This window comes from Anolis carolinensis, chromosome 2, assembly GCF_035594765.1.
Source record: "Anolis carolinensis isolate JA03-04 chromosome 2, rAnoCar3.1.pri, whole genome shotgun sequence".
Classification (NCBI taxonomy): Eukaryota; Metazoa; Chordata; class Lepidosauria; order Squamata; family Dactyloidae; genus Anolis; species Anolis carolinensis.
This window is the reverse complement of record NC_085842.1, coordinates 108249075-108268857: the sequence shown is the minus strand read 5'-3', so window position 1 is coordinate 108268857 and position 19783 is coordinate 108249075. Positions and strand designations below refer to the sequence as shown.

At 37.5% G+C, this 19783-nt stretch overlaps 1 protein-coding gene across 3 annotated transcripts in view; it reads left to right on the top strand.

Annotated features, from left to right (window-relative positions):
* The window catches only part of acsl6 (acyl-CoA synthetase long chain family member 6), a 108346-nt gene extending 89820 nt beyond the window's left edge, over positions 1-18526 (top strand). For all 3 annotated transcript variants that reach the window (XM_008104739.3, XM_008104740.3, XM_008104741.3), the window contains exons 13-21: positions 972-1106; positions 3637-3732; positions 3980-4052; positions 4827-4915; positions 7376-7492; positions 8493-8636; positions 9500-9601; positions 12402-12473; positions 14919-18526. In XM_008104739.3, the coding sequence (XP_008102946.1) occupies positions 972-1106; positions 3637-3732; positions 3980-4052; positions 4827-4915; positions 7376-7492; positions 8493-8636; positions 9500-9601; positions 12402-12473; positions 14919-15059 (969 nt within the window). In that variant the 3' untranslated portion in view covers positions 15060-18526. The remainder of the gene's footprint in view (positions 1-971; positions 1107-3636; positions 3733-3979; positions 4053-4826; positions 4916-7375; positions 7493-8492; positions 8637-9499; positions 9602-12401; positions 12474-14918) is intronic.
* The last annotated feature ends 1257 nt before the right edge of the window (positions 18527-19783 follow it).

The window sequence follows — 19783 nt, the reverse complement described above, 5'->3', positions numbered from 1 at the left end:
TGATTTGGGGAGCTAAGTGAGGCCAAGTATATCTAGTACTTGGATAGGAGTTCACCAGGCGACAATCAGGATCAACAAGAAAGCTGGAAAAGAATCCTCCCTGAAATCCTAGAGAGCTCCTGTCAATCATAGTAGATAGACCTGGACTAGATAGATCAGTGATATGACATAAATTACCTTCCTGTCATCCCATCATTTTCTATGCCTGCATAATGTGAGGGTTGTTATGAGCGATACTTTAGAACTTGCATGGTATGAAGGGCTTTCCCCATAATGGCATTGAGCTGTTGACATTGAGATGTCAGAGTCTAAACTCTTGATAGCATTTCCCTGACAACAGTTGCCACCCAGCATAGCATGGCTCTCTTGTATTTTGAGCAGATTTCCAAATAGGGGAAAGTACTTGAGAATCAATATTTAAATGCTATAATCTAACAGGAATAAGGCCTAGCTTTCACTTTTCAATGGGTTTTTGAGGTATGTTTATAAAATAAATTATTGATTAATATTAGTTTGATGTGGCAACATTGTCTCTACATGAAACCTTAATAAAAATTAATTACTAGCCACAATTAGCTCATTAAAGACCAGGGGACTTCTCTGTAGCTACCAGATGTTTTTATTCTGTTGCTATAATTTTCTGAAGAATTCTGTAGTTATGCCAAGCTAATTATACAATAGAAGCCCTCAAGACACTTTAATCTCTAAATATTTTTCAGTGACTTTGTTATCTAAGTTGCTTGTTATCTTTAGGAATGAAAAGAGAGAGTAATTCAAAATGAATTCCAACTGAAGAACTGTTGTCAAATCTTAACACTGGTATTGTTGTGATTAATTCAAACAATTAGTTATACTGCTGGCATCTGTGGGACCATGCCTGCTTGTTCCAGCGATAAATTTGGTCCTTCTTTCTTTTGTATCCATGCAATCTTTTCTTTCCCCCACCCACTCACCCTTCTGTATTCTCTTAGATCTTCAGCCAAGCAGACACCCCACTAAAACGCTGGCTTCTGGAATTTGCCGCCAAGCGTAAAAAGGCAGAAGTTCAAAGCGGGATCATTAGGAACGACAGTCTGTGGGATAAACTGTTCTTCAATAAAATACAGGTAAAGATCTTGGGGAAAATTGTTTGTTCTGTGTGATAACAAAAATGACTTTGGCTGTGCTATAAATTTGCAAAGTGTATTCTGTGTTTAAGGATGGGTTATTATTATTACCTTCTGTCATGCTCCTTTGAGATAGGAAGCTAAGGTATTACTTGGCTGATTCCACACCAATCTGGAAATAGCTGTCACCAGTTCTGCAAAGAACAATGTTGTTTATGATTACAACTAAAGTGTTGTACATTTTTTCAGGTTTTTACCTGTTTTCGTTTTTATAAAATTACTTTGAAATTCAGAGAAAAGCTCCCATAAAAGAATTACATTGGCCAAGTCCTGCCAACTCTTCACTCTCGCCACAAGCCCTTTGCCACTGTAGTTCTGCCTTACTACTTATAGCTCTTGTTCCTGCCTTTCAGTTGCTTCTGATGTATGGCAAGCCAGAGACAAATCTATTACTTGGTTTTTTTGGCAAGATTTACTCAAAGGAAATTTACATTTGCTGTTGCCTGAGGCTGAGAGAGGATTACTTGCCCAATGTTATCCAGTGGGTTTCCATGGCCAAGAAAGGATTCAAATGGTCTTCCAAAGTTCAAGAGGTTACCTTGCAGAATATAGCAGTTTGACACCACTTTAACTGCCATAGCTCCACCCTGTGGAATCTTGGGATTTCTAGTTTGTTGTAGCACCAGAGTTCTTGGTCAGAGCATTCCATAGCATTGAGCTTTTGCAATTAAATGTTGAGCTGGAATAATTCTGCAGTGTGGATACAGCCCTCGTCCAGTACTCCAAATATCACAGCACATTGGCTCTCATCTTTATATCTCTACTCCACCCGTACTATATAATGATAGTTGGGTTGGGCAGATGAGAAGCGAGATTCAAATCCTCTCAGAAGGGCCTACAGACTAATTAGAGATTTAGTCTGTGATATTTGCTTGAATCAGTTGAGGATTTTTTCTAGAAAAAAGGAATCCTAAATTAGAAGCAAGGCACTAAGCATACAATTAATTTTACATAAATGAACCAAAAAACAAATGTTCCATGGTCTAAGGCAGTGATTCCCAAATTGGTGCTACCACCCCCTGGTGGGCACTGCAACGATCCAGGGGGGCGGTGATGGCCACAGGTTTTAACTTTTTTGTATTACCTTTCTATTCAGAGTTCACAAAATAGTTTCATAATTTCAAACTTCAGTGTTTCTAATTTACAGCTTTCTTTACTATATTTTACGAAAAAGGTAGAAACATTGATACATATATCTTTCTGTTTAATTGCTATTAAAAAAATTTTAAAAATTCCAGGGGGCATTGAGTAATATTTTTTCTGGAAAGGTGGCGGTAGGCCAAATAAGTTTGGAAACCACTGGTCTAAGGCATACAATAAGGAATGCCCCTGCTGATTTGTGATTTTGAGATAGTAAAGCAATTTCTAGACTATCAGATTACCTTTATATTATGCTTAATTGGATGGAATGCAGTGACAAAACTCTTTTATTTTTTGCCTGGAGAAATCAGTTGTTTTTTCAATATGTGAACTGCTCATTCTCAGCTTGTAACTGACAAGAAGAACACAAATTTAGGACCAGCAATAGTATTGTGACCTTATAGTTACCCATCCACTGATTTTAATGTTGAAAATCAAGATGGTTTGTTAAGTTAAAATAGTATGGGTTGAGCATCCCTTATCTGGAGTTCTGAAATCCTCCAAAATCGTTCACTTGAGTGACTGAGACAGTAACACTTGCTATATGATGCTTCAGTGCACACAGACTTTGTTTCTTGCACAAATATATTGTGTATAAAATAAATTTCAGGCTATGTGTTTAAGATATATATGAAACATAATTGAATGTCATGTTTGCACTTGAGTCCCATCTCCAAAATATCTTTTGTTCCTGAGCATTTTGGATAAAGGACACTCAAAATGTATGTTAATATCAAATATGGTCGCCGCCCCAAACCAAAATACATTTCACAGAGACTTCTCTGAATAGCTTATCCATATAGGAAGCCATTTAGGTATAATCATTCAATAATCATATTTTACCTTGAACGCAATCATGTCACCAGGATCATTACTCCAAAACAGAATCTGAAAAATGGAAACCTACATTATTGCCAGTGAGAGGAAGGAGAAAGAGCCATTTAATAGGGTTCTTTTGTTGGTCCTTCCCCATTACATCTGAAATATTTCTCTTGGTACTTTTTCTAGCAGTGTACGTGTATTAATACAGGTTAGACTGAAGAGGAGATTTGTCCCTTCCTCCAAAGGTTTTGCTTTTTGTATGTGTGTGACAAGGAGAGAAACGTTGTAGCTCTTCTCAGCATGTGAGATGATTTTTTTAGTGTGTGAGAGAGAAGACAAGAGCTTTGCAACCATAGGTAAGAATAGTAGGATTAAATCATGCAGTAAGATCACGATTCTATTTGTAGGGGTAGGCATGTGTTGATGTTTTCCCACACATGCTGTGTGAACCTGTATAATATTTGGTGGCTCTATTAGACTTTATTTTGAAATTTTGTTTATCTAACAGGCAAGCCTGGGTGGTTGTGTTAGGATGATTGTCACTGGAGCTGCTCCTGCTTCTCCCACTGTCTTGGGTTTTCTTCGAGCATCCTTAGGATGTCAGGTATGTCAGGATGACTGTCTCCTTCATCTTGATCTTCTTTCTCCATCTCTGCTTTCAAGATTCCAAAGTTCTGTTTGTGCAAAATTTGTAATGTAGGTTATGTTCAGTGTGATATCAGTCACCTCCTACGCAGAATGTTGCAAAGAAGAGAACATCTTTTTTTGCTTGTTTACTTTTCCAATCTTCAAATAAAATGCTCAGTGTCAGTGCTAAATACAGTCTTTTTGAATTTATACATTTTTGACAGGTTTATGAAGGCTATGGTCAAACTGAATGCACTGCTGGGTGTACCTTTACCACTCCAGGGGACTGGACATCAGGTAAAAATGCTAGATATAATGTTTTATTTTACTTTGGAATATGAGCTAATTTGGTCAATTAAGATGGAAAATAGCACAGCCAGAATCTTAAAATGCAATTACTGTGTATGCAGGATAACAGCATGCCCAGTTACAATATTATGTATTTATGGTTTAGCACCTTTTCTTGCCAAAGAGGCACACAAGTCAATTGTTTATCTCTTTGGCAATAAGACCTGACAAAACTCAACTTGAATTAATGGCACAATAATCTGCATGTGCATAATCTTTCTTTAGATCACAGCTTCAGTGCTTTGTTTTCCTTTTGGGTTTGCCTTCTTTTGAGCAGCTTCTTTGGGCCCTGAGCAAGGAGGAATGTGGGAGATAGATAGATAGATAGATAAACATTGGCCTCAGTGAAACATGACTCACATTCCTCATGCTATGGGGAACAATAAATATGCACTACTTTTCATTAAGTTAGCAATAAAATATACATATTGCTAGTTCAGACTGTTGAGTAATGAGCGTGGTTGTTGTTTTGTACCTTCACGTCATATAGTGACCGTCAGCTGAACCTGTTACAAGGTTTTCTTAGCACAATTTGTTCAAAGGAGGGTTGCCTTTGCCTTCTTCTGAGGCTTACAAAGTAAGACTTGCCTAAGGTTGCCCAGTGGATTTCCACGGCTGATTGGTGGTCTGAATCCTTGTCTCCCAGTGTCCTAGTCTAACACTGATTCTGTTCTACTTTTGCACTTTAACAGATTGATAAATGTATTTCAATTTGATTCACAGGTCATGTAGGAGCACCTTTGCCCTGTAACCTAATCAAGCTGGTGGATGTAGAAGAACTTAATTATTTTTCTTCCAAAGGGGAAGGCGAGGTAATGTGCATAATGTAACTCTCTTTACCCTTTCATTTGTAATTTATACAAGATGCTGGACCGTCAGGGGCAAGGTCTATGTGACTCATCTATACTAAGTAGGATGGGCAGCAGAATCGGTTACTCTAGGGCTAGGAGGGATTTTCTCACAAAATGAATGAACACATCAGCAATTCAGCATCATTTTCTGAAGTACCAGTGGTCCACCTCTAGTACTTTGTAGTAGTGAGATTGCTTAGTAGAAGCAAGAACTGACAGGAGAGGACAGAGGAAGCATGGATTGCAACATGCCACCTTAGATTGTGAAACTGCAACAAGTATGGCTATCCAGGAACCATAGTGTGGTATGTATATATGTATTTTATATGCCACCTTTCTACGGGAGCAGCACCCAAGGTGGCTTCCAAAACAATAAGTAAAAAACAGGTATCACACGATGTAAAAACAATCAAAATCTAATTATGCATTTTAAAATCAACATACAAAAGCAAAAAGATACCTAAAACATGCTCAATAAAAGCCACCCCTTGCTTATATATTAAATAAAAATGTTTTCGTACATAGGTGAAAAGAAAGCAGGAAGGAGACCAGCCTAGCCTTCCATAGAAGGGCGCTCCAGAGAGTGGGAGCAGCCACAGAGAAGGTTGTCCCTTATTATTGAGCGTGTGGTGGTGGTGGGACCAAGGGAGAGCATTCCCCTGTAGATCTCAAGATTCTGACAGATTAGAAGAGTGGGATACAATCTTTTGATACTCTGGATTTATACTGTATAAGCCTTTATAGGTCATGACCAGCATTTGAATTGTCTTAGGAAACAAACCAATAGCCAGTGTAGCTCTGGTATGGATCTATCTATCTGCCCACAGAGAGAGAATGCCATTTGTCCTTATAAACTTGCTCTTTGTTAACTATTCTTCTCTGCTAGTGTTGCTCTAATACAGTGGTTTCAACCTGTGTGTACCCAGGTGTTTTGGCCTACAACTCCCAGAAATCTCAGCCAGTTTACCAGCTGTTAGAAATTCTGGGAGTTGAAGGCCAAAACATCTGGGCACCCACCGGTTGAGAATCACTGTTCTAATAGCACTACTGTCAAAAAAAGATATTCGAGTGAATTGGTGGATGCATTGGGTATCAATCAGGGTAGAGGTCTAATTGTCAGATTTGGTCCCCAGATCCTTGGAGAACTTCCCAGATTGCCAAAGCGAGAGAGAGAGAAAACTCCAAACAAATCTGGATTTGTGGCAGTGTAGAAAGGGCCTAAGAGAATCATTGTAGTCTTTCTCAAAGTAGACTTCCTCTATTCTTCTACATGTGCTCAGCCTATACATTTGTATTATGGTAGACCCCACAAGGCAGCACCCTGATGGGAGTGCAGCTGAAGCAACCTGTTGCAGCTGAGGTGTTGCTGGACTTGCAATGTGCCCCTTCCTCCCCTCTAGTTCTCCCCTTGTGTTTTGACTCCTATCAGATTCTCCCCCCTCCAGTCCCATAACTGCCTTGTTAAACATATCTTTAAATAGTACTGTTTAAAAAAACAAAAAAAAAACCAACTGTTTTCTACTCTCTTTTATGATTGCCTCCCTAGGAAACTGTGTTTCCCAATTCCATGGCATTTGTGCCCCTCTCTGTGCTGATCATGGACCGTAATAAAGTCTTGATTGATTGATACACATTTGTAAACAAAGCTAATTATTACATAACAACTTGAGTTTCAAGTGAACACTTGAGTGGAAACGGAACTGAGTAAGCCCCATGCAGGCACCCCCTGTGGAATTTCACAAAACTAAAGGATATGAGGCACATGAAAGCATATATTCATCCTTTGCACCACTGTGGTTCAGACATAAACCAAAAACTTGGAATTTTTGTGATGAAACACTACACATGATTCAGTTGGCTCATTGAATCCTTAACACATCCAGCCTTAGAACAGGGATGAAAGTAGTTGTTGCTCTCCAGATGTTGCCAGATTGCAACTCACAGCTTTCCTCGCCATTAATGATGCTGGCTAGGGCTGCAGTTCAATGTCTGGAGAGGCACATGATTCTATCTCCTGCTGAAAATTGTGATGTGCAAATGATGGTCTTCTCTGTGCATTTGTGCTATGAAACAAGAAAAGGAGGTCTTTCCTTTAAGCAGAGCCGGCCCTAGGTATTTTTCAAGTGTAGGCGAACAGAATTTTGCCCCCCCCCCCCAAAAAAAAAATCACTGAAAAATAAAAGCGTTGGATAAGCAAAAATGTTGGCTCTGCCTTTAAGGGAAATAAAATAGCAACTACTGGTTTCCTTTTTTAAATTTTCAGTTGGTTTCAAGGGTAAGTGATTATAAAACAAGGGTTCTTTGTACAGTAACAATAGTAGCCTAGTCTATGGTTTGTGTGACTGCAATAGATTAGTGTAAGTCTGTTATGAAAACAGAAATTCATTCTAGCATTTACTAGCCAATTGATCTCTCTTGCAGATCTGTGTGAAAGGTCCAAATGTTTTCAAGGGCTACCTGAAGGATGATGAGAGAACTGCTGAAGCATTAGACAAAGAGGGATGGCTTCATACAGGGGATGTCGGAAAATGGTTGTCTGTATGTACTGAACTACTAATTTCACACACAAGTGCTATGCTAAGGTTGCAATTGTCAAGCTACATCTACTGACTTTATTGAGACACTAAAGCAAAAGTTTGGAAATATTTTCAATCATTCATTCTTAAGTAATAAAAGTAGATATAATAAATTCAGACTGTAATTTAGCCAAGAATAATTACTCCTTTTGTGATCTAGAAATAACTTTAATGTTATTTTACTTTTAACTTTTAAGATAACAAATGGCTCAAATGATGCCTTGTTTGTTATTGTGAGTGTTGAAACGACAAGATAGCTTACCCTAAGTATTTAAAATGAACCCGTTTTGAGAACTTTCAAGAAACAGGAAAAGAGAGTTGGTTTTTGAAAATAATACATAGAACATCAATGAACTACCTCAGCAGGAATTAAGCCTGTTACTTCATCTAATTATTTTTTGAAACTAACTTTCCAAGCTCTGCTCAAAAAGAAGGAATGTTTTGGGAGTAACCTTCATGACTTTGTAATAGGTGAAAAGTATAGGTTGTATGATCCTGAAATTTTTCAAATATTATATGTCTGTGTTGTGATAAAAAGATCTCCTGGGCCTGGCTTCTGCTACTCTGTGAAATTGACCGGGTAACTACGAACCAGCAACTATTTTCAACCAACTTATTGTGAATTCCTTGGAAGAAAGACAGGGTGTAAATGTTACCCCTTAATCTCTGCAGCTATGATCCTAAGTCATTTATTTGAGAGTAAGCTTCACTGACCATAGTAGACCTTTTGTTCTCAGGAAGAAAGTGTAGGATTATGCTATAGCCACAAACTGTTTTTGTACAGCTTTCAGAAAGTAGAGGTGTGGCCTTAGTCTCCTTTTCTAACCTCAACACGTAAAACTGGTAGTAATTCTTGTCCTGTACTATGAGTTCATGAGTGCTGCAGTACAGTACAGTGCAATAAGGCCCAATCCCTTTTCCTAGTTCTACATTAACTGTTTGCTGTTATTTTTTACTGACAGAATGGTACACTAAAAATCATTGATCGAAAGAAGCATATATTTAAATTGGCTCAGGGAGAATACATTGCACCAGAAAAAATTGAAAATATCTACATTCGTAGTGAACCTGTCTCCCAGATGTATGTGCATGGAGATAGTTTACAGGTAACCCAATGTTTTTCTACATGTTTTTTAAAAGTTTTGCTAACATTCTGTGAGCTGAATGCCTAGAATATAGCTTCCTGGGTTGCATTTAAAAACAGGACAAGTGCTATCTTTACTTCAGTGGATTCAGTTTGGCTTCAGTGCTAGGCTACTTTTGCAGTCACATTTTGCACCATTCATTTATTTGTCTGAAGAGAAGTACATACATTACCATTTTTATCACCACAATTTATGATATAAGTGGGTATAGCACACACATACTTGTAATTCCATCACTGATGTGCACAGTATTATGTGCAGAATGAATATAAGATGAACCAGTAAACTCAGTTTCTTTTTAAAAAGAAAATCACAGTGTAATGAAGGGAATGTTTTTTTAAAAAGAAAATCACAGTGTAATGAAAGGAATGTTGCATTATTCAACTGATGCTTCAGACATGAGATGTTCTGGGATTCATAACCTATGATGTTTGCAGTTAAATCGCCAAATTACAACATATGCAGATACTACAACGAATTACAGCATATGCAGATACATGCTAATAGAAATGGGCAGAGGTTTCCTATGTAATATCTGAAGTCAGTCCTGCTGTGGAATTTGAAGAGCTGAAAAGGAGTAGAAGTAACTATTTTGCAGAGCCATTTATAAGTACACTATTATCAAAAGACAACACAGCACTCTGTTTTGCTCTAACCATCATCCTATCAGCTTGAGTGGCAGAAGCAGTTATGAAAAATGCAGTCAAAAGTCAAAGCAGTGCTCATCTTTAAAAGCAGATGAAATACAGCCAAGCACAAGGGGTCCTGCCAGGAGGCTGTGTCATAAATGCAGTCTCTAATTTTCTCTCTCTCTCTCCTGGCAGGCCTTTTTGGTGGGAATTGTTGTGCCTGACACTGAAATCATGCCAGGCTGGGCCAAGAAGAAGGGCTTTGATGGAACTTTTGCAGACCTTTGTAAAAATATGGTAAGTTCTTTGATATGCACTCATATGCATTATAAACATGGAAATATTATAGACAGTTGAAAATTCAAATTACTGATTCAGAAGTTGCCAAAGAACCTCATGGTGAACTTCAAGGCCAATAATAAAGGCAGTGTTAAAATGTTATAACATGTTCATCCATAACTGTATGTTATATGTTCTATCTTAATTTGCTTAGAACTGGTCATATTTGTGTAGAAGTAGTGGTCATGGGTGAATTAGAAGACCTGGGTTATGTCTGAAGCACAGGTGAGGAGCTGTAACTTAGTGCCATTAATCATGTTGAAGGCTCTTATTAGTCTCCAAAGATCCTATTTTCAAGTAGCACCTTTGCAGGGATTATTATCAGTGAGGTTTTTTAAATTCCTGGTGATTTTTTAAATTCATGATTTTGAAGTGGTCTCCCACCTCCACGCTGGGCATATACACATTTATTTTGTAAAGGAAGATAAACAATTAGTGAAGAAGAACAGTACATTTTAATTTGGCCCTGTTCAGAAGGGTGAATACGTTGTCAGTGGCTGGAACATCTATTAAAAAGATTCCACTAGATAAGCACAGTTGTGCATTGTGAGAACAAAGTGCCTTGCTTTTTTCCATTCTCTTCATGAGTACTGTTCCACCACTACAAGATGATATCTCTTTTTGCATTGTGAAGGCTTGAAACTGCAAAGTCAGTTCCAAATGGTGAGATTTCTATGTGATTGATATTTAGGGCCTCTGCGAGGAGAAGATGGGGTGATGGTGACAGACTGGCTCTGACTGTTGGCCCAATGCTACTGGCCCTGTTGTAACGGTCACACAGTGTTCTACTTTTTTAATTGGATATATTGGTTGTTAAATGTGTTTTTACGATTGTTGGTTTTTACTATATTTTGTATTATATGTGGCATTAATCTTGCCATTATGTAAGACCGCTCTGGGTCCCCCTGGGGGAGAAGAGCGGTATATACATTAAATAAATAAATAAATAAAATAAAAGGCAGAACTATTTAATGCCGCCTTTGCCTCTGTCTTCTCACAAAAAGAAAGCTGTCTTCAACTTCAGCAACATGGAATGGACATAGGAGTAGGGGAAACCCAACCCCAAATAGGGAAATAAGTTGTCCAGGAACACCTGGCCGCTCTAAACAAATTCAAGTCGCCAGGGCCAGACCAGCTACACCCAAGAGTATTGAAGGAACTAGCGGAAGTTATTTCGGAACCACTGGCAATCATCTTTGAGAGTTCTTGGAGAACGGGAGAAGTCCCAGCAGATTGGAGGCAGGTGAATGTGGTCCCTGTCTTCAAGAAGGGAAAAAAGAACAACCCAAACAATTATCGTATTTATTGGATTATTCTAAATTGATTGTTTTAATTGCTATGCTTTATTTTTGTACTGTATACCGGCATTGAATTTGCCAGATTGTGAGCCGCCCTGAGTCCCTTCGGGTGAGAAGGGTGGCATAGAAATGATGGAAATAAATAAATAAATAAATTGTCCAGTCAGCCTCACATCGAAACCAGGCAAGATTCTGGAAAAGATCATTAAGGAAGTGGTCTGCGAACAATTAGAAACAAATGTGGTCATTGATAATAGTCAACATGGATTCACCAAAAACAAGTCATGCAGACTAATCTGATCTCTTTTTTCGACAGTTACGAGTTGGGTCGATACAGGGAATGCTGTGTATGTAGCATATCTGGATTTCATTAAGGCCTTCAACAAAGTCCCTCATGACCTTCTGGCAAACAAACTAGTAAAATGTGGGCTAGACAAAACTACGGTTAGGTGGATCTGTAATTGGCTAAGCGAACGAACCCAAAAGGTGCTCACCAATGCGTCTTCTTCATCTTGGAAAGAAGTGACAAGTGGAGTGCCGCAGGGCTCCGTCCTGGGCCCGGTTCTGTTCAACATCTTTATTAATGACTTAGATGAAGGGTTAGAAGGCACGATCATCAAGTTTGCAGATGACACCAAACTGGGAGGGATAGCCAACACTCCAGAAGACAGGAGCAAAATTCAAAACGATCTTGACAGACTAGAGAGATGGGCCGAAAATAACAAAATGAAGTTCAACAGGGACAAATGCAAGATACTTCACTTCGGCAGAAAAAATGGAATGCAAAGATACAGAATGGGGGATGCCTGGCTCGACAACAGTACATGTGAAAAAGATCTTGGAGTCCTCGTGGACAAGTTAAACATGAGCCAACAATGTGATGTGTTTACAATTTGTGTAAAAAGCAGTTTCATTATCAGAGGCTTTGTTAACTGATGCATGCCTGTATAATCATGCAAGGTGGAAGGGTAGTGACATTGCAGTCACCTGAAAGCCTTCTATTTTTATTTCAAGCTCAATTATTTGAGTTCTGAGAACCAGCCTTCTTCCAAAATAAGAACTCAAACACTTGTTCTGCTTATCTATATGTACATTTGTGGAAAACGTAAATGTAATCCAAGAATACTCTTCATGCATTTGCGCACAAAGAGTTACAGAAATATAATCCATAATAGGGATGCATATCTTTTTTCCTATGAACTGCAGTTGATCCACTGGAAAAGTCTGTTGGAGGAAATAGCTGGCAGTAGGTGCATCAGTAGCCCCAAATCAAGAGTTTGCAACATTGCATAGTTCTTTCTCTCTTTGTGCCACCCGATTTGTTCTCCACCTCTCTTGTTTGCACACATGCCCAAAAATGCATAACTTGCAAAGAGAAGAACTCTTTATTATATTATTTTCTTTTTTCTAAATAGAACTCCCTGGTTGTAAATAAGTGTTTTTCATGTGTTCTTGTTTAGGAATTGAAAAAAGCAATAATGGAAGACATGGTCCAGTTAGGGAAAGAGAGTGGACTTCATTCGTTTGAACAGGTAAAGCTTGAATACTGATTGCTTTGATGGTTCAGATTAGATGAACCTCTTTAAGATGAATGGCCAGAGGTTTTCACATGAATGATATAAAAGCTCTTTCTTTAAGACTGTAGAAAGGACATTTGGTTATAACAGTTTTTCAATAATCAACAGAATGCTAAAACATTTGCAATCCTATCCAACTTGGGAGCAGAACTGAAAAGTCTGCTCTGATCCTTAATTGCCACTCTTACAGTTGACCTGGAAAATACAGCTGTTCTGCTCATTCTCTGCGCAAAGACTAATCTCCTCATGACGTGCACATAGATATTTTTGCAACAGACTGGAAGACCTCAGATAGGGAATGTTCAGAAATGGACACAGTATCGCCCTTCTTTTTTCTCCATCTACATACACAAACACAGAAACATTATGTTATGTTAAAATAGCATTGGGACAGCAAAATCTAAATTAATGCTCTGTTGCAAATCAGTTGTTTTAAAACTACAAATGTAATATAGCCATCCCTGAAGTAAATCTAATATTAGTCTCAATTAGGTAGGCCTATTAAAATGAATGATAGTAGTTAATTAAGCATAAAGTAGGTTCCAATTATTTCTGGACTAAATTAGATGTAACATCTTGTATTTGTATGTTGCAGAGCAGAGTGTAGTGGTGTTTTTTTTTTAAAAAGGGCATTTTTATACTGGTTTTATTTATTTTTTAAATAAACACAAAGTGGCTACCATACACACAAATAGAAGATAACAAAACAATTTAAAATCATAACTATAGACATTGAAAAGAAGAAGTAACTAGTAAGACAAACAATAAACAACCTTATGTAGAAGAGCAGGATACAAATGGAAAATATAATAATAAAATAAGGAAAATAATCATGCTCTGGTAAACAGAGATCTTCAGCTGCCGAGAAAGACAGGGAGGAGGATAGTGAAACATATCCTCCAAGGATACAGGAATCATACTGTATAAAATATTGTTATATAGTATTCCAGAGGTAAGTGTTTTAAAAGGTATGTTAATCATGAGCAAAGGTATTGGTAATGTGTTATAGTGCTGAAAGCAGTGATGCACAAGTATTTCCCTATGCTAGTTATTTCTACAATTTATGCAGCTTGTGATGAAATCCCTTCTCAAGACTAAAAGAATGTAACTTTTTGGTGTTTGCTTTTTAGTTTTGAAATGTATGCACCATTAAATGTCAAGTCACAACAAGTGCCAAAATGATTACTTGTCATGTGTTATTAACTTTATTTTTCAAGCATTTAGAAAAATTATTTCAAGGTGTTTCACTGAATGGGCCTTATTCCTACTTATGTATGCCTAGAATTGCAGTATAAATGTATTCAAATTTATAGAAATATGAGGGTCAGTGTGGTGTAGTGATCTAAGTGTTGGAATATGACACTGAAGGCCAAGGCTGGAATTCCTGCCCATAGAAAATCACTGGGTAACCTTGGGCAAGTCCCACACTGTCAGCCTCAGAGGAACTTTGAAGAAATCATGCCAGGAAAACACTATGCTAGATTTACCTTACAGACATCATAAGTAAAAAATTACTTGAAGCACACAACAACAATCATAAAGAAAACACTGGCAATTTCCGCCTAAAACATTTGCATTTATTTTGAATATTGTGATATGTAAACTGCTTAAGGAACACAGATGATTTTTTTTCTTTTTTATGATTTAATTCACAGTAAAATGGAATAACTAACTGCAGTTTGTATTATCCAGTGTCTTTTCCTGTGTTAGAAAAAAATCCATACTTCAGGTGCATGCAATGGGATTGTGAAAGGTGGATTTATTGACTCCCTCCCCAGAGTAATCTGCTGAATTTCCTGAAAATGGCACAAGGAGTATTAAGTGTCACTCACAATAAAGGCCTTGGTTTAGATTGCAGGGATGTCCCATTTATTATAGACTAACACAATCAGCAGTATCCCCTTTTCCAGCCCCATAAAAAGGTTTTGGTTAGACCGAAAGGGCTTCCATGTAAAAATACCAATTTGGATTCAGCCCCACTGTGCAATGATGGACCTGGGGTTTTGTGTGGTTTCTGGGCTCTAAGGCCATGCTATTGCAGCATTTTCTTTTGAAGATGCCAGCCACAGATGCAAGTGAAACGTCAGGAGAAAATGCTGCTGGTACACAGCCTTACAGCCCAGAAACTACACAACACTCCAGTGATTCTGCCCATGAAAGCCTTTGACAATACGATGGACCTAATATTGAGTCACTGTGGATTACAGTGTTTGAGTGAAGCATCTGGTGGTATTGCATCCTCTTTCAGGTTAGCACGTTTTTTGAACTGTATTTATGCTTGACTACATGTGTATATATGCCCATAGGAAATGTTGCTTTTGGATTAACCATTATGCTTTATTTAATATTTATATATTTAAAACAAAAATAAATATTCCTTTTTCTTGCTCTTACTTTCAGGTTAAAGCTGTATATATCCACTCTGAAATGTTCTCTGTACAAAATGGCTTATTAACACCTACATTAAAAGCTAAGAGACCAGAGCTAAGAGAATACTTCAAGAAACAGATAGAAGAGCTTTATTCAAGCATCTCCATCTGATAGCAGGGGAAGGTTCTTCAGAATAATGTACTCTGTAGCAATATTAGGATAATGCTGGAAAGTGAAAAGGATGCAGTTGAAATGAATAAGCATCTGACCTTCCACATGAGCCTTCTGTTGTCTGAAGACACTGTCACTGAGTAATTCCATTGCCATCTAGTTTTAGTTCCTCTTGTAATGGATGCTCTAGAAGAATGCTTGAAATGCAATGGACTACAAGAATTAAGCTGTTTTAAATTCTACCCCCTCTGAAAGACATCTTTGTTATTAAATGCTTTCAAAATTCACTTAGCAAACAAAAAGGAAACATTGGTTGAATCTGCCAACTTTGTCTGATATTCTTATGATCCTGGATGTTTTAGTCATGTGACCTATAGCATTTCCAGATGCCCCTTTGGATGGAGACCTCTTAGAAGCAAGATGTCTTTGCTATGATTGACAGGTTGTACATCATACACAAAGCTTCTTTAATATGGTAGAATCTCCTCAACTGTTACTGAGTGTAAATTTCACCAAGAATCTCTCCTTGCAGCGGAGCTCTTAATAGTACCAGAGTCCCAGTCAGGGACACATTGGAGACAAAGACTAGTGGTCTACCTCAAATATTCTTTGATAATCAAAACCACAAACAAATGTCACCCTGATCTAGAACATAAAGCTGAAATGGTTTGTTTTTTAAATGGCAGCCTTTATTTTCTATAGAACAAAACACTGAATTTATTGAGTAATCAATTCATATAAGAATTTGGATAGAAAGAATTTGGATTTCATATCTGCTAAGTGCAGTATACCTGGTGGCACATTGTGGAGGAATACTAACCTGTAATTTTCAGAAATAGTATAGGTCTGAAAGAGTGTAACTGTAGAACTGAGTTTATGGATAAGAGCTCATGCTTTGAAATGTGGCTCTGTCCCCGAGGTAGTTCCACTTTTCTAAATCATTGCCACAGTAAACCCTAGATAGGGAAGCTGTCTTATGACTATGACACCAGGTGCTGTTTCTAATGCAGTTAAGCATTAATGGGCCATCTGAAAAACATTTCCCTTTCTTACATACACCAATGAAAGCAACCATTGTCAGTCCAACATTACTTCCATGCTACCACTTTCATACGACTGTATCCACATAGGGAAATTTGAGGAAAAGAGTCAGGGATCTTTGGGCCACCAGATGTTTTGGACTTCACCTCCCCAAACATCTAGCCTGTATGATCAATAATAAGAGGTTGTAAAAACTGCCCTGCAAATCATCTGAAGGACCAAATGTCCCCCACAACATTCTTCTTTTTCAATGCTTCTAAACATTTCAAAGATATCAAGAATTAAAATCATCCTTTGCCGGAACCTACTAAACTGAATTCACAATTACATTAAAAATGGTATAAAGTAATTTCACTATATCAAGATAACAGATTATCTAGAGAATACAAACTTTTCAATTTTTCTAACCTATGCTAAAAAGACTAAGCTATTCCTCCATACCTTTCTGGAATGTCTTGCCTTAGCTGGAAAATGAAATAAGGCAGTGAAGTTCTCATGCAAAAAGTAATTTATAAAAATTTCTTTAAGGCTTCAGAAAGTGATTGTGTGTTTCATGCAGTATTTTAGGTACAGAAGAAATATGTGTGTAAATGCCCAGCCTTAAAGGGATTTATTCTTCACCTTCCTTCTCTAGTCATATCATGCAAAACAAGGACAAATATGGCTTGGTACAGACTTCTATATTTGTCAATCCTAGAATGATGACACTGTGGTCATGACATTTAGTGGTCCAATAGTATACATATGGGGCCAATCATAAAGGTACTTGGAACCTGGAAAAGTCGCTTCCTTGGATTACAACTTGCTTGGGATTTCTGGAAGCTGTAGTCCAAAGAAAGACCCCCCCCCCAAAAAAAAAATGTTGACCTTGTCATCACCCTTATTCTTAGATGATCAACAAATGTTCTGGAATGACATACCCACATAGCTATATGTTTTTAGATATTGCGACAAAACTTAGACTGAAATCACATTATGAATCTTACAATGCAGTTATGATGGGCACGTTACAAAGCAGACGCACCTAGCTTGAGCTATTCATGTTTTTTAAAATTACTTATGAATTCATTCCAAAAGTAAATGACCAGTATTTAGATCAATTGTTAGAGCAAAATACTTATACAAGGATATATTTGCTTTCACTTGGGTAATGTCATAGATTGTGAGACAATTGTGCTTTGAAACTTTCTGTTTGTAGGGAAAATATTTAGGATCAGAATTGTAATACCTGGATCCAAACAAATGTTGCTAGTATGAGTTTGTGATGTAGTGTATCAGCTTCTACAAGCACAACAGAAGGAGCTGTGGGATTGTACTAACAGGCAAGATTTGTGCCCCAATCCAATCAAACGTATGAAATCCTAGTCACAACAAAGTCAATGACGCTTGGGCAGTGGACCCTAGAATTTCATATATATTTTGATTCAGATATAAAATTAAGAGTTCAAAAAATAACATCCCACTGTGACACAAACATTACTGGAGTGAAATGAATATACATTTGATGGCTGCTGTTATAAATTTGGAGCAAATAACAAGCTCTATAATAAAACTGAAATAATTCAAAGTATGCCAGGATGGGTTTTCCCTTCTAAGATGCTTTGAGAGCTGGTTCATACATGCATGTTTATCATTTCATAATTTGCAGCTGTACATGTGAATAGTGCCTATTAAAAAGGATCTATAGCATGGATGGGGAATTTCTGGCCACAGGACCAAATCCCATCCACTGGGGATCATAATATCATTTAGTGGTTTCCCAGTTTTTGAATAGCCTTTCCCTACTGTTGAAATTCCTCTCCTAATGCCCAGTTAGGAGCACTAAAAGTTTTGAGATAAATGAGACTGGTATCTTTGATTCTGCCCAGTGTCCCCAACCCAAAGAATTTGTTTGGAGTTGAATTCAGTCATCAGAACTAGACTTGTTTGAACGAAATAGCATAAGGCGATATGACAATTCTATGATATCTATTGGGTCACTACCATGTCATTTCAATTTTCAACTGCACTGAGTGATGAATGTGCATGTTTGAATCTATCATGGAAGTTAGCCAAGATCCAATAATCAATCTGCAGGATCATGGCGAGCTATCTATAATATTAAAAATAATTTCCATGATTTTAGAGAATGCTGCATAAATTTACAGTAGGAATATATATCTTGGCCAAATCTTACTTGTGAGCTAAGGAACATACACAAATTAAAAAAAAACAATATTGGGATTTCATTTTTTTAAAACACTTGAATTCAGTAGTGGGATTCTGTATAAAAAAGACAGCTATTCCTTTGCAAGTATTTTTATTGAAATTAATGGTAACAATAACTGCAAAATCCTGTTTATTTGGATTTGATTGTTACTGTTTATATCCAAAAATAGTTTTTGTCTTCCAACAGTTTTCTTGGAATGAAACAAATTGACTTGAAATTATAACCTTTGGTTTTCCATGTGTGAAAAGCACAAACTGGCAATCTATGTGTAAATAATGTCTATGAAATGAATGTAAAAACAAAGAGAATATACTATTTTTGCATGAACGCTAACAAATTTAAAGAGTTGCTGATGTCTCATAGAAAACTACTGAACAGGGTCATTTCAAGATGGCTGCTACTGCAGAGGAAGGACCTTGCAATGTGATGGAGTCCCCACACAAGGCACTGGAGACAGAGATATGCTATGAACCCTTCATCCCTTCCCCACCCTGAACCAGAGGACTTACTACCACCACTGCTACTGTTTTGAGAAATTTGCCTGACTGCTCTTTTCTCCTGTATTCTTGCTGTTGCTCTGTTATACAAAACGAATTTCTCAATTTCCTTAAGAAAACTGATATGGTTTTGAAAGGACATGCGTATAATGTAACTAAAAGGAGCAAATCCGGATGAATTCAGTGCTTTGCATTTCAAACGTATTGTTTAAATTGCAAAGCTGACTACACATGAAAAAAACCCTTGTTCTCGCTGTCCCATGTCCCGTTCCCCCTGCGATCCACACAGACCCCATGTTTGCCTCATTAGTGCCACATACAGCACACATATTGTGATAAGTTTGTCTTAAGTGGCCATGCGTATCTGCTGGGTGAATTCACCTAATACTGAGCTTGCTTTTGGAAAACTCACTTGTATTATTCGCAGTCAGATGGCACTGGCCACTTCATTTTTTCTTCTTCACATCATATACATTCCTAATTTTTAAAAATGGCAGTGAATTAAAACTTCAATCATGACCAAACCCACTTTCAGGGAGGAATGATCATGTGACCTCCTGGTCCCTGTCACCTCCTACCAACCTTTCCCCAGCTCCAATATAAAGTTGTCTGTTTGGGATGGCCACACACACACAAAAAACAGAACACATACCGATCTTCTACCAGAATGCAGGGTAAAGGCATTCAAATAATCATTAACTTTTTATGTCAGTGTAGCAGCCAATACAAAGTGTGAACAATTTTTGTGTGTGAGTATATAGATCTGTAGTACTAGCTATGCAATCTAGTTTAAATAACTATATCATTAAACTTTTAAAATTTTGATAATCTTATCACCATTTCAAAATAAAATAAGGTAAGGTTTACAGATTCACTCCCTTTTTGTATTGGATCTGTTGCTGGGAAAATCAGTTTTAAACTCTTGAGATATCAGTAACAAAAGCAAGTTATTTCAAAACAGTAACAGGAGTAAGATG